Here is a 16,180-nt window from a genome sequence, read left to right as displayed (position 1 = left end):
AGGGTAAAAAAGTGGAGATATAAATGAGAGAAGATGATGTACACTGTGGAAACACTAAAGCTATTTTTACTTCAACTTCATTTTTATGCATTATTTCTGATTTTAAAAGAAAACCAAGAAGTGACCCTCCAGGGAACAAACATACAAAAGAACAATAATGTAGTACAAAGTACAGGTATAACTAATGTATATATATATATGAGGTACCACTAATAAATAAATGTATTAGGTGTCACTAATATATATATATATTATAATATATATATAATATATATAGTAGGCTCTGCCTTCAAAGTGTCAGAATACGTTGAGCTTAGAAACTAGATGAATAAAAGTTGTATGTTTCTTAATGCATCAAAATGATAATCAGACACCAAAACATTAAAATTGAGAGAGATGTACTTTTTAAAGGATCTTAATTTGATTGGAAAGCATTCACAAATAGAAGTATCATGTTTTTTAAGCCATGAGGCTTTAGGTCACCATTTTCATGGAGAAAGAAAGAGATATTTTAAAAGGACTAGAACAGAACTTACAAGCCAGTGTGGGCCTGCTCCCAATCGCCAACTTATAATAATGCAGTGCTTCTGCAAACCTGCTGTTCTCCTGTAGAAGTAACCCTCTGCGTGAGGAAAATAGAAATTTGGAGACAAGACAGTATTAGCATACATAAAACCACAAATTTTCATTTTATATTTCAAAAATAAAAATGGTTAATGGGGTCATAAAAATGACCTGGTACTATAAAAATAAATTCTTAATAGAAGGAAATGATTCCTCAGGAAAGAAAATGTTTGGAGAGGTATCAGTTGCATTTACGTTGCATTAGAAAGTATTAAGAAGTATTTTTTAAAAGCCCTTTACCCCTCACTGAACTTTCCCCTTGCCAGCAGTCTTTTCTCTCCCACTAGAATTACCAACCACTTGCATTTCTCCTCAGAACATGCACAGTTTTCCATCACTTTAGAAAAGAAACTTGTCGAAAGCCCTAAACTGAAGCTCTGGTACTTTGGCCACCTGAGCCAAACTCACTGGAAAAGACCCTGCTGCTAGGAGAGATTGAAGACAGGAGAACAGGGCGGCAGAGGATAAGATGGTTGGATAACATCACCAACTCAATGGACATGAACTTAGGCAAACTGCAGGAGACAGTAAGGGACAGGGAGACCTAGTGTGCTGCTGTCCATGGGGTTGCAAAGAGTCCGGATACAACTTAGTGACTGAACTATACATACATATATATAACTGAACTATATATATATATATATATATATAGACACACACACACACACACACACATTTAAACCTAAGACGCCTCTTCCATTAGCCCTATTGCTTGGGAAATACTGGCCCACAATTTCCCAAAAAGCAACAGGTAACCTGGATGAACAGGATGGGAGTCAGAATCTAATCAGATTCCATCAAAGAACACAGACTGAAGGCCATACACATAGTTACTTCTTTATTATTTGGATTTGGCCAAATAAGCTTGAATTTCAGAACATGAGCAAATTTCAGCTCACTGTTGTGAGACATGCCCTTGTCTACAGACCCTCAGACTCTATGCACCTCCCTAGAGGGCTGCTTCAGCAGTGACTAGTCACATGGATTATTCCCAGCGTTTCCAGACCCTGTTGTCATGACCAAAGTGAGAATCAATTACTATTATGTCTATGAAAAACCAGCGTCAGGGACCTGGTACTAAGTTCTGAAAGCTCTCACAAAGGGCTCTGTGACCTGTCTTTGCTCTCTTAAAATCAGCAAGTGTCTTACGGGAATTTGGCACCTCTCTTGGACCTGAGTACTACTGTCATCAGCCTCAAACTGCAGATTCCACTTGCCAGCTCCTGAGGTCTTCAAAAGGCAGTAAATTGGAGGTTTGAAAAATGAGAAGCCTACTGGTAAAAACTTATCATTTGTAGGGTATTTTAAAATACTCAGCTTATTATTTAATGGGCATGATTGAAAAATAATGAAGTAAATCAATTTGAAATTAAAGTTGATTCACTTGTTTTATTAGCATAGATTAACCTCATTATTTCTATTGTTAAAAGAGCCATGTGAATAAATGAAACCACTTCAAATCATATTAAGAGTTATATATTCACAGAAATGTACATATCTATTAAAACTTTAGAGCAACAATTTGATTACAAAATTGATATTCTTTGCTGTTAAGTACACTTTTCTGCTGCCAGGTACAAGGGAAAACAAAGCTTCCTGCAGGATTCGAGAGTCTGTGAAAATGTTTAGTTGTCTTTAAAAGCAAGTAAAATTGATTAAGAGAAAGAACACATATACTTTCCACAAAAAATAATATCCTTTATAAAAATAATTTAGACAAAATGTTTTCCAATTAACTAAGCTCATATATATTATCTCATTTCAGAAACTTATTTACAATCTTAAGTGTCTTTCCTTTGAGGTGCAGATAAAGAGGCACTTCTTCTCTGATAAAAAGCTAATGTCATCAGAAGAGAAATTTATTTTAACCCAAGTCTTCCTACTTTCCTTAGGAATTAAAGCTCTCCCATGAGCCCCTCCTTATCCCTTATCTTCAATCTTTATCCCCACTGCAACTTCCTTTCCCTCAAGACTACAAAAATGTTTGCTTGCCTCTCAGTGAGGGGAGAAGATAAAATCTTACCACCTTATCATTCCTGCATACAACTCTTTACTTCTTACCGTCATGCTTCCCTCCAAAGTCAGGTTCTTTTTTTTCATAATGGTTTGTGGTATGTATATCCAATGATTCAAATCCCATTTACCCCTAAATTCAATCTAGGTTTTTTCCTAGAATTCAGCTGAAATGTCATAATCAAATTTCCACTAACAATTAAACTCCCCAAAGAGTTTGCCTATATGAACGACCTACTCAACTGTAGCATTTGTGACTATTAAACCCATTTTCCTTCTTGAAACTCTGTGTTTCCTTAGCTTCTGGAAAACTGGTCTTCCTTATTTCTATATCCCTGAAACTATACTTCAGAGTATGAAGAAAAGCGCATCTTTATTCATATTTTTTTAAAAGAAGTTGATAATTCACAGATCATTGTCTTTTTCTCCTTTTCTTGATAAGTAGTGTCTGCATGACAATATGCATACATCCAGCTCATATGCTGACTATTCTCAATTCTAAAATAGTGATTTCTCTCCTGACAGCCAGATCTGTTGAAAATCCAGCACCTTACTCAGCCACGTCAATCTAGGTGCTTGTTGGAATTTCAAAGCCAATATATCCAAAACCCAAAGGTAATATCTCCCACTTAAAATTATATAAAGAGATAAATGAGATAGATAAAAGAAGAAAAAAATCTTCCCTCAGCAATCAGCACCATCACTCACGCCGCTGCCTAAAATCAGGAACCTGGCTGTCACTCTCGACTTTACACTCCCTCTCACAAGGCCCACATTTAAAGAAGTCTCCAAAGCCTACCAATTCTTATTTTCTAAGGCTCTTCACTGTGGCCCCTCAAGGTTCACTTTTATAGATCTAACAGAGCCCTTTTTATCTTTCCTGTCACCTAAATAACTGCAATTGCCCACGAATTAGTCTGCATATAATTACATTTCTAAAGGGAAAATATGCTGTTAGGCTAGACAGAAAGAACATGAGGTGATGAGCACATATCTTTGAAAATGTGCCTAAAGCCCACAAGCCTTGAAAATTATGTATTCAGCCTCACGGGCTCCCTGACACTGATGTATTACGGTCTCATTTTCCAACTCATAAAATACTACATGACAACCACTCCTAGACAATCCTCTCCAGCCTGCCTCGTTCTTTGGAGAAAACCAGTCACACACAGTGATGCAGTAGCAAATCACCAGGATTATGTATAAAGTAGCTCTTTGAATTAGATAGCATCACCCTCTGTATATCTGAATAAAGTTAGCAATGGAGTCCAAGTTAGACACCTGTAGTGACCAGTTTCTTATGGCTAAGGATTTAGTTGAGCATCAACTATACCCTAGTACACCTGCTGCAAATATGAACAAGGTAAATGCACTTGTCTGTGGATGCACCATCTATTCAGGGAGACAAATAAAAAAATAAATGGTGTGGAAAGTTACCATGATAGAGGACAGAGGAGTAACACCACTCTAGTTCAGGAACAGACAAGGAAAGATTCGCGGAGCCCAAGTGCCACTGACAGAGAGTTGAAAGTAAGCAGTAGTTAGTCAGCAATAAAAAGTATCATCATCAGCCCCATGTTACACAGGGGATCCATAGAGAATTTACCAACTAAACTTTAGGTTTTATGGTTAATAAGAGGCAAAGGCAGGATCGGAACATAGTTTCTCTGACAATAAACTCCATGCTCTTTCTGAAAGTAAAAAAGAAGAGAGAGAGAAGATAATTAAGTTCTAGAAGCATGGGTTCTGGATTATGGTTTCATTTGCTCTAACATTCTCCAGATTTTGTGTAATGTGAACTTGAATTGATGTTCAATTCAAAGGACTCAAACTGCCATTTTGTCAGTTCAGGGTGAATCTGGGTCAGTTGAAGTACTGTAACAAGGATGATTCTGTTCCTGCTGCTTTCCACATTTACTGAATCCATTCCTTATTTTACTGAAGATTAGACAGTGGGGTAGAAGTCCTTCACATCATATAAGTCATGGTAATAGAAACAGCTAAACTTACTTGGCACTTATAATGTTATATATGATATTTTACATTTACATATATTAGCTTAATTATTACTCATCAATAATCTTGTGAGACAGGATATTATACTAGCCCCATTTTACAGATGATGGACTTGGAGTAAGAAAAATTTAGCAACATACTGAAGGACACACCACTAGCAAGAAGTGTCCCACAATTCAAGTCCAGCTGCCAGATTATAAAGGAGGCTCTGTATCTTAATAGAGCATTCATAGCAAAGGCTTTTCCACAGCTGTTTAAAATAGATGACCCAGTGTGTTTACATGCTGATCATGTCAATAGAGTCTTTAAGTTTCTATGTAGTACATTAAAAACAACAATACATTTTAATATACCATCAAACCAGAATCTAGTAAGAAATAGTTTTACTCATATTATATGAAGTTGCTTAACAATTAAGGAAACTGGCCCATGCTATTCATTAATGTAAACTTAAAAGTATCTTTTGGGTGAGAGATTGAAAAAATGTTGCTGATCTCTAGTAAGTAGTGGCACACACCTTTATGTGAAGATGGATATATTATAGTGTATTTTAATAGGTTGAAATATATTACTTCTTATATTTTCCCCCAAATGACTTATCTTTCAGGACCACAGTCACTGGAATAAAGCAATCAGTGAAGAATACAAATTGGGGAAACAGAAATAATAAATACTTGTTACAGTTGAAGGAAGAAAACACAATTGGATGTACAAAGTACTATTCACTCTAATACTTAGACTAAAGACCACTTTACTTAAAGGAAAAAAACAACAAAATGTCCTCTTTTAAACTGTTTCAGCATTTTGTTAACCTGATTTTGATCATGTTCTAGGAATTACCATTGAGTGTGGAGACTTTCTTTTTCCTGTGAAAGTTTTGCCCATCATTACCCTAGTCTCCCCCAACAACTCCATCTTGGTCTATATATCCTTTTTTTAACAATCACAAGACTCTAGACATTTGCTAAATGAATACCAGTCAAATCCATGGTAACAGTGGATTGGACATAGTTAAAAACAAACAGTGAGTATAAATAGACATACGACCTCTGGCTGATTCTACATATTGACAGAGACAGAAGGGGAACACTTTTGTTTTTTTAGCACAGTGCTTCTCACTCAGGGATGACTGTCACCCAGGGGACATTGGGCAACATCTGGAAACGTGTATGTCTGTCACAACTGGTGGATGCTATTTGTATCTCGTGGATAGAGGTCAGGTATGCCATTAAAAGTGTAAACATGTTAGAAGACACAAGACAGTCACCACAAAGCAAAGACATCTCTGGCCCAAATGTCAACAGTGCTCAGGTTAAGAAACTACATTTAGTATTTCATATGTACTAACTGCAATGCATTTCTTTAGAATATAGGGTCCTCCTGTCTTCGATAATCACATACATGAACTATATAGTTCATAGACTGTAAAAAGGCAAAATACAGGGAATAAATTATTTTTTCAATAAAAACTTCATCATCATTTCTACTGACTTTTCATTTAGAAATACAGAAGAATATATTTTCTCATTTTTTTAAAGCATGCCATTCCCTACCACTGTCAGTACAGTCAAACAAAATGTCAGTGGCTCTTGGTATTAATAGAAAGTTACCCTCAATATAGAACTGTCAAAAACATAGAAATCTTCAAGTAAAGCTACATTTTGCCTCAGGTTCAAACAAAGGTCTTTAAAATGGTTGAAATCTGACGTGTTCAAAGTTGGTATTAATAAAGCACATTAGCAGAAGAAAAGTATACTTTTCAAGAATATGTATTGCATTGAGTGAAGCGGACACTTACACAGACAATGGGTGAACAGGATGTGGGTTACATAGTGTCATGAACTGTTAAGATCAGGGAAATACTAAAAAATAGTAAAATAGAAAATTCTATAGAGCTGGGAATACCAGATCACCTTATCTGCATCCTGACAAACCTGTATGCGAGTCAAGAAGCAACAGTTAGAAACGGTCACGGAACAACGGACTGGTTCAAAATTGGGAAAGGAGTACGACAAGGCTGTGTATTGTCACCCTGCTCATTTAACTTACATGCAGAGTACATAATGCGAGATGCCAGGTTGGATGAATCACAAGCTAGAATCAAGAATGCCGGGAGAAATGTCAACAACCTCAGATATACAGAAGATTCTACTCTAATGGCAGAAAGTAGAGGAACTAAAGAGCCTCTTGATGAGGGTGAAAGAGGAGAGTAAAAAAGCTGGCTTAAAACTCAACATTCAAAAAACCAAGATCTTGGCATCTGGTTCCATTATTTCATGGCAAGTAGATGGGGAATTAGTGAAAACAGTGACAGATTTTATTTTCTTGGGCTCCAAAATCACTGTGGATAGTGACTGCAGCCACAAAATTAAAAGATGCTTGCTCCTTGAAAGAAAAGCTATGACAAACCTAGACAGCATATTAAAAAGCAGAGACACCACTTAGCTGACAAAGATCCATCTAGTCAAAGCTATTATTTTTTTCCAGTAGTCATGTATGCATGTGAGAGTTGGACCATAAAGAAGGTTGAGCACAAAAGAACTGATGCTTTCAAATTGTAGTATTAGTGAAGACTCTTGAGAGTCCCTTGAACTGCAAGGGGATCAAGCCAGTCAATCGTAAAGGAAATCAACTCTGAATATGCATTGGAAGGATTGATGCTGAAGCTGAAACTCAAATACTTTGGTCACTGATGCAAATAACCAACTCATTGGAAAAGACTCTGATGCTTGGAAAGATTAAGGACAGGAGAAGAGGATGACAGGATGAGATGATTGGATGGCATCACCAATTCAATGGATATGAGTTTAAGCAAACTCCTGGAGACAGTGAAGGACGTGGAAACCTGGAGTGCTGCTGTCCATGGGCTTGCAAACAGTTGGAGACAACTTAGTGAATGAAAAACAACAACAAAGAATAGCAGCTTTCTTTTTTTCAGTTTCATTACAACATAATTTATGGCATGCCTACAACATACTAAATATTGAGAAGAAGGTTACCAAACACAGATCAATATTTTTTGAAAGAGCTATTTCATGGTGAAGTCATATGAACAAACACTCACAATACAGTGTAAATGAAATGTAAAGTATTCTGGAAATCCACAAAAGGGATACCTTTCCATGATGACAGCCCAGATAAAATATCTACAGAAAGCAAGTGTGCAGGGAATGGAGTTCCAGACAGACCAAGCCCACTATGCTTAGAAAAACCAGAGTTACAGAGGGCAGCATTTTCATCTACCAGTAGCAGTAATGGCAAGTTTCATGGAAATTAAATGACTATCTATGTAGGGAACTTTCAGGAAACTGAAAAGCTAAGGCAATTTAAAATTTAGATCATATTAAAAATATTTCAGTATTATGTTGTTTGCTACTCCCTGGGCAAGAATTCTTAGTCATCAAAATAAAGTAGATAGCTTACGTGGAACACTGTTCAATGTTATGTGGCAGCCTAGATGGGAGGGGAGTTTGAGGGAGAATAGATAAATGTATATATATGGCTAAGTCCCTTCTTTTTTCCTCTGAAACTACCACAACATTATTAGTCAGCTATATCCCAATACAAACTAAAAAGTAAAAAAAAGATAAGAAGTGAAAAAATAAATATATACAGCAGATAGCTTACTGTTTATAGCAATGGTTGACAAAATAATTTATAATCCCTAAGGTCCAATTACTAACAAAAACATCATGTTCATCTTCAATTGAGCCTTTTCTTCTGAATTTTATTTTATTTTATTATACTTTAACACATGTATGTACTTTGTAACGAAGATTTCTTTCCTCAGATATAGACACATATGTTTTGGATGTTCAACATTTTCCTAAGGTATGCATGCCTTTGAAATTTCCCAACTGAAGTTAATTAGGATTGGCTTGGCATCACAGTCAAACTTTGCATTAATCCAAATTACCTAGTCAAATTTTCTAATTTAGCTAATGACTCAAAGAATGAGATTTTATATAATTTAATTGTGAAATGATATCAGAGGTGCCTTTCTTCTGTTATTTCAAGATTAATGCCTAGTTTTAGGCTCTGTTCATAATAAGATATTTGGAAAAATAAATTGTTAATCTCTATTAACAGACAGAAGTGATAATAATGGCCTGTTTAACTCATAACACACAAATGTCCCCAAATCTTGCTTGATAAAATAGATATCAGGCAAAAGTTTCAAGTGACTATCCCAGCAGTAAACGGAGTGAAACTCAAAAGTCCTTTTTAAAAACAGGACTGTAAATAAAGCAAGTTACTATAGCTTGAATTAATGGCAGTAATGCCAAGGTTTAGAATGATACAAGAGTTTAGAAACTAAGCATCTAGTATGCACAAACCACTAAATATATACAAAGAATCAGAACCAATTGGTACAGTGGCCTTGGCCATGCGCCTGAACTCTGTCCAATGGAGTAAAAGCTCAGTGGCCTGAGCACCTCTAGGAAAAGTTCTTAAAGAGGAGGGATAATGTTCAGCCTTATCCTTCCTCTGTCTTGTTGAGAACAGGTGGAGGCCCTGTTCTGAGGACAGTAGACAGGAAACTGAAGGGAGTCCAGGAAACTGAGCTCTTCATGAAAATTTCCTACAACCATAGGACTGCAACTTCTCTGAACAGAAAATACAATTTTAGATAGCTTAAACTAATGTTATTTGGGATTTCTAATCATTACCTTTCTTATCGGTTCTCTACTGATAAAAGAAGAACATGTATTGTTTCATTTATGGTTTCTTTTTTTAACTATCTATAAAATATTTAATATGTAGTATGGCTCTCATAGAAAATTTTAAGGAAAACTTATTTTAATTATATTTGAATGAATACAAAGTATGGGTTGTCTGGTTTTGAGTGATAACCAGATGAGGCAACTGCCAAGTATGAAATTTGCAATTAAAATATTCAATTAAACTTAAATAACTCAAGAGCATAATAGGTGCATGAAATAGGAACTCTTAAACTAAATGCCCAGACATCAGAGAGGTCAGAGTTACCACTCTTTGCCCAAAAGAGTAATGCATTAGTAGCATTTTTTATATAAAAACATTTTAATTAATCCTCTCAATCCTCAAATAACTAAAAAGAAGGAAACTCATAGAATTATCAAGCGAAACGAAAATAGGTAGAATTTTCTTCTCAGAGGATTCAGTGAGATATAAGTGACTGAGTTCCATGGGAGATTTCAGAGACAAAGTTATATAATTTTTTGGTCTCACATGGCATGTCTATGACTTTCAGGTCACCCTAGGATAACAAACTTTTTATTGAGGACCAAGCAAAAGATTTCTCTCTACTCACATTTTTTTCCCTCAAAAAATGCAACTTTCCTTCTCTCCTTTTCTAAATTAAACCATTTCAATATAATAGGTAAAAATAACCTTTTTACAAAGAGAATTTTGGATAGAAAAGTACCAAGAAAGGGAATATAAAAAGTTCTTTTTACTTAAAACATACAATTTCAATTTATTAGAATAATAATGTGTGCTACAAAAAGCATAATTTAATTGGATATTTATTTTAAACTATTGTTAAGTTATTATACATGATTATTATATACTATATGTGCTCTGAGCAAACTCAAAAGATGTCACTTCTTGAAAAGGTTAAATTCCACTAAACAGAGTAATGAGCACGTAGCTTCCCTGCTCTGTATTCTTATTAGATGAAGAATGGAAATGGAGATGGAGAAAAAGACAGCAACCACGTGACATGAACTAGACAGATGCACACACATAATTCTATCACATACCTCCCCACAACTGAACTCTGGTTCCCTGGACATCACTTCCAAGTGTCACAGAACTGCCAAGCAATCCAGTGTCAGTGAACACAGTTAAGCCTCCTCCCTGGTATCTTTCTTTTGACACAGACCTGTTTATTTGTTCTAAATTTGATTTTTATATAAACTTTGACAACTGAATAAAGTAAAATAATGATATCCTATTTAATAATGATAATTATTTTTTATTCTAACCTATCAAATATGGGGCAGTAAGCATCCACAAAAAAATTGTTTTTATTTTTCCAATGTATTACTAAAACCCCATCAATTAATAATAGGAAAATGAACAAGTTGTAGCTTTTATATTTTTTATGTTAAAATTAAGTTTTTGCCTATGGTCTAAAGAAAGAGAAATATAGTCTCACTATAGTAACATGTCTGAAAAAAAGATGAAGACTCAGTTAAATGGAACATTCATTACAAAGATACTTCTGATTTAAAACTTGAACTATAACAGCTAGTTAAGCATTTACCCATATAAGTCCATTTCTATTCTGTAACAGGTCCTGAACAAAATGTTTCACAATTATTATCTTATGTAATTCTCTTAATAAACCTATAAGGGTATAATCCCCATTTTACAAATAAGGAACCACCAAATCAGAATTGTTACTCAAATCCACTTAGTTAATTATTGTTGGATATGGTATTTGCAGACTATATTGTATATTAATATATGCATAATTCACTTTATACCTGTCTTCTGAATACATAATTAAGGCTACATTTTCCTCTACCTGTCACACAATAATAATAGGTGTGAATATACTTTCCTAGTTAAAAAAACACAGTACTTAATAGGAAGTAAGAAAGAGAATTAAGCTGGATGGCTTTATGATAGTGTTTTCTATATTATTTCTTTTCATACTTAAAATTAGCAACTTAAACTATTATTACTCATTTCACTTTAGAGATGTGAAAACATCAGAGAGAAAAGTTAAACAGCTTGCCCATTGTAATAAAATCACAAAGCCTCAAGATGAGACTTAAGTTCAAAACCGCCAGGCTTCAAATCACTGTCTTTCCATGACCCCACAGTGGTAGACTGGGAATACATACCTGTTCTTAGTTTAAACATTAATAATTGCCCCCTCTCTCCTGCTCATATATACCCAGTGCTTCTTTATTTTCTATACCAACAAATTTCTCTTCTCTCTTTCTATATTTGTACATGCCAACCCCAATATATAATAAACATCTCAGACTTGCTTCAAAGGTAGATAAACTACAGCCTCCAATACCAAATCAACTTCACCAAGAAGTGCATTGTAACCAATACACTTGTGATAGTTAATTTCATGTGTCAATTTCACTGAATCATAGGGAGCTCAGAAATTTGGTTAAACATTTTTTTTTAATGTTTATTTCTTTGGTTATGTCAGGTCTTAACTGTAATATGTGGGATCTAGTTCCCTGACCAGGGATGGGAACCCAGGCCTGCTACAATGGGAGCATTGAGTCTTGGTCATAGGATCACCAGGGAAGTCCCTAAACATTATTTCTGAGTGTAACTGTGAGGATGTTTCAGGAAGATCAGCAATGTATCCAGCAGATGAAGTAAAGCAGACTGTCTTTTCCATTGTGGGTGGGCATTATTTAATCTGTTGAAGGTCTGAATTAGAACCAAAAAGAGAAGGGGAAGATTTCTTCCTCTCTGCCAGGGCTGGGACAGAGATCTGCCCTGAGCACTCCTGGTGCTCAGGCTTACAGACTCGAACTAGAATTTACACCAGGCTCTCTGAAGGTCTTTCAACCACACCACCAACCTTCCTGGGTCTCCAGGTTACAGAGGGCAGATTGTGGGACTTTAACCCCTATAACTGCATGTGTCAAGCCTTACAATACATCTCTTTACTGTAGTACATACACGATCAGTTCTGTTTCTCTGGAGACTCTGATCAATGTAACTTAATCTTGGGCCTAAGACCCATTCCTCTTAATGCAAATGCTTACCAGTGAGTATAAGCAATATCCTCCACAAAAGCAGAGCTGTGTACAGTTAGAAATGGGGTAAAACCAACAGCTAACAAACTCTTTAGCTTCCACTATTATACAATGACATCAAGTTTCCAGGCACTGCATTTAATCCTTACAATACCAAGTGATATCAGAATCTCATTTTGCAGATGAAGAATAAGAATTGAGCAATTTGATCAAGCACAAGATCAATAAATGGGCAATTTGAATCCAAATCTGTTTAATGCCAAAACCCTGCCCTTAGTATTTCACAAATCTGCCTCCATGATGCAAAGGCGAGTGTTCAACTTTTTAAAAAACAAAACTTTTCCCTCTTTTCTACTCCTCTTCTCCCCACAAAAACCAATACTATTCAAATAGATCTATTTTCTGGGATCATAGTCAAATCTCTTTCAAATATTCCCTCATGCTCTTAAGAGAATTTTGTGATTTAAAACAAGCAAAATTAAGAATTAAAAAAACACACCTAACACAAAAAGTGGTAACTACCAAAGATGGAACTTTAACCTCTATACAGACTGGCTTTTATTCTCTGCTATTTACAGGGGCTATGCAACATGGATGAGTAATTATAATGTCATTTTTTAAAGGAGAGACATTTATCAATTGGACGGTGCCCAATCACTGCTTAGGAACCCCAAGCTGGAATATACATACACGCCAAAGCCTGTCCTACTCAGTAAAAGTTGAGGTAATGAGACTCTTGATTTGTTCATTCATTCATTCAAAACAGAGTTTGAAAGGGCCATTATAGAGATTTTAATGACTGGAAGGGATCATTCAAAAAGCAGTAACAAAGTTGTTTACAGGGTACCATGATGCAGTCTGATGCACGGTGGAAGTCCAAAACAAGGAAATCTAACTTAAACTAGTCTGCTAAGACACCGGGGGAAAAAAAAATAATGAACATTCGTGAATTCCACAGGAATCAACACACTCAAAAAAATATTACTAAAAAAGAAAACAGTCAGGCTCTGATTCCATCATAGATATGGTTATAATGTGGGATAGAGATGCTTCCACAGGCACACAGAGATTTAGTACAATGTACTCACTTTAAACATAAATGTTCAATGAAGTGGGTGTTTTCTTTGCCCCTCAACAGCAGGGCTCTAACAAAAGTCTGCTGTTGAAGCAATAAATTATGAAAGGGGAAAAGGTATCATGTATCTCACAGACCAGCAGGAACTGGTGTTAGGTCAGGGCAGCAGTTTCTAACTTAAGAATAAGCAAGAGGAGTTCCAAAAATGAAAGTTTTAGCCTATCTCTTTTGGCCTGGAATACATTTTACAACCTTGAAACAATTCACTCAGGGGCTTATCCTTAAGTACTTGAGGAATTAAAACAAAACACCATTTATAACAATGTTCCTAAAACTAACCTTTCAGGTTTACTTTTGGTGATGAAAAGACATATTCCTTCACTCAACTCAAAGGTCAAGAGAGCAAGGATCTGTTTGTGGCAAGAGTCATTGTTTACAGGTTCTAGCAATGGGAGCTAGAGGCAAATTAGTGGCTGAAGACACAAAAAAAGAACTGGCGGGGAAGCATAAGATTTGAGTGGAATGATGGAAGGTTGGGGATTGAGGAGTTCAATGAAGAGAAAATGGGTGAATACTTTCAGCACCACTTGCTTTTTATTCTCCTGTCTTTTCTGTGTATTCCACCCTCATATTTTATAAAGGTACTGGCCCTGCTCAGAGAAACTTCTCATCTCTGAAGGCTTCCCATTACTATTTTTTAGAGAAGAGTCTAGAAATTGGCCATCTTGCTCATCTTTCTTCGATATCAGTTGTTGCTTATAATTACAGTTCCACTCTCTTCTCCAATCCTAAGTTTCAGGAGACTGAGTACTCTTTTTACATCCCAGGTTTGCTTTGACTCCAAAATCTAATCTTTGAAGATTTAGAGAACTTCCTGAGAATTTTTACATCAATTAGGCAAAGATACAGGGGATACACACACACACAATCATTAAAAGAAATAAATCAAAGACAATCCATAGAATCTAAATGGCATTAAAAACTGGACTACCTTTAGATTTCAGGGTAGCTCAGATGAATCCCCTAACCTGAAACTTCTATTCTTTAACAAAGTGCTTGCCTGTCGTTTTCCCCTGGAAATGAGATGTGGTTTCACTGACCAGGCTGGATCTGGGTCTTCTTCTCTAGATGACTGGTGGGTATTTCTTTACTCTATTCTCCGTATTATCAGAACAGCAAGATGGGAACACGCCTCCCTCTTGCCTTTCACCCAACCCCCTATCTAGTCACTTCCACAAATAAGGGTGCCTGGGGAAAGTCAATGTAGGGGCACCGTAATTGAAAGCAATGGAGGAGTAAGGAAAAAGAGCATCTTTTGGTACTCATTCTTCTTCTACAGAGGTAAACAGGGATCGAGGAAGAAAGAAAAAGCAGGGAGGCAAGGCCCTAAAGTAATCCGTGACACACCCTTCACACACAAAGAGTTTAAGAAAAATGGATGTACCTAAATCATGGGCAGCACATATAAATATACATCCAACACATATTTATCAAGCTTGTGCTATAAGCTAACCACTATACCAGGCACTTGGGCTACATATAAACTCTGTCTTCAGGGAGATTACATAAAGCTTACATATACTAAATGAACTAACAGTTGTACTCATTTAAATACCACTATATACAGCTAAATAGGAATTTATAAAGTTCACTAGAAGGTGATAAATGTTAAAAAAAAAAAAAAAAGAATTAAGTAAAGGAGAATAGGAATGTGAGAGCAGTGCAGGGGCTACAGTTTAAATAGGGCAGCTGGGGAGCCTCATGCAATTTTTTGGAGCAAAAAATTGAAAGAAGTGAGTGATATGAGATATAATTTAGCCACAGTAATAATTTAGTACATTATTTATATGAATAGCATGCAAGACAAAAATAAGCAGCAGATGACAAGATATTAATTTTTAAAATTCATCATCTTAATATCCAGATGGTCTCCCTCAAAACTTCAATTATACTTTAAGAAATTTCTCCAACATATGAAGCAACTTCTCCCAAAATGAAGGCAAAATTAGTTAAGTTTTGTGTAAGAGAAAAAAATAAAATGGAAGACAAGATTACTGTGTGTCCTGGTGTGTCTAGGAAATAATTCTTAAGTCACAGTAATTGTAAATCTGCAGAGGACTGACTAGAATCACACAAATAACAAATTCATTTCTGTTCATTTTTCTACAAGAGTAGAGCAAGATATTTTTTCTTCCCCATGATGTAAAACCTCCTTCTGAGAAAATTAAAATTAATTTATCTGAAATCCTGCTGCCTATCAGCCAGCACTGTCCACATGAATATAATTTTAGGAGCTACAACAACAAAACTGCTTCTGGCCATTTGAGCAACTTTCAATCAGTTTTAAAGTTAAACCAAACACGAGGCACTAAAACACAGGATGCAATTATGAATCTCTTAATAAACCTCTTTTATAGGCTTTCCAATACATGTCTTCAAATGCACCTACAGTGCTCTGCATAAACAATGATTATAAAATTAAAGACCGTTTTAATGAGATTTCAGAAAAATGTCTTTCATCATTTTTCCAACATGGAAAATAGTTTAACTCTCTCTGCACAGTTAATTTTGAATGAATACTTCTACATGCAAAAGCATGACCCACACTGTGCCATTTTAAAACTATATTCGTAATAGAAAACCTATAATACAAACAAGCAGAGGAAGGATTTAATCTCCTCCTTTCTGTTGCCAGACTCCTATTTTTAAAAAGATTCTGATTTCTCTCAAT

At 35.6% G+C, this 16,180-nt stretch overlaps 1 protein-coding gene across 2 annotated transcripts in view; it reads right to left on the bottom strand.

The window, feature by feature from the left end:
* Positions 1–16,180, bottom strand: part of TMTC2 (transmembrane O-mannosyltransferase targeting cadherins 2) — a 394,188-nt gene that overhangs the window by 136,084 nt on the left and 241,924 nt on the right. For both annotated transcript variants that reach the window (XR_010663044.1, XM_065934163.1), the window contains exon 5: positions 537–622. Coding sequence is in view for 1 of the 2 variants with exons in the window: in XM_065934163.1 (XP_065790235.1) it covers positions 537–622 (86 nt within the window). In the remaining variant the exon portion in view is untranslated. The remainder of the gene's footprint in view (positions 1–536; positions 623–16,180) is intronic.

Source organism: Muntiacus reevesi, chromosome 4 (genome assembly GCF_963930625.1).
Source record: "Muntiacus reevesi chromosome 4, mMunRee1.1, whole genome shotgun sequence".
Classification (NCBI taxonomy): Eukaryota; Metazoa; Chordata; class Mammalia; order Artiodactyla; family Cervidae; genus Muntiacus; species Muntiacus reevesi.
Note: the sequence above shows the minus strand (reverse complement) of the source record. Positions and strands in the feature narration are given on the sequence as shown.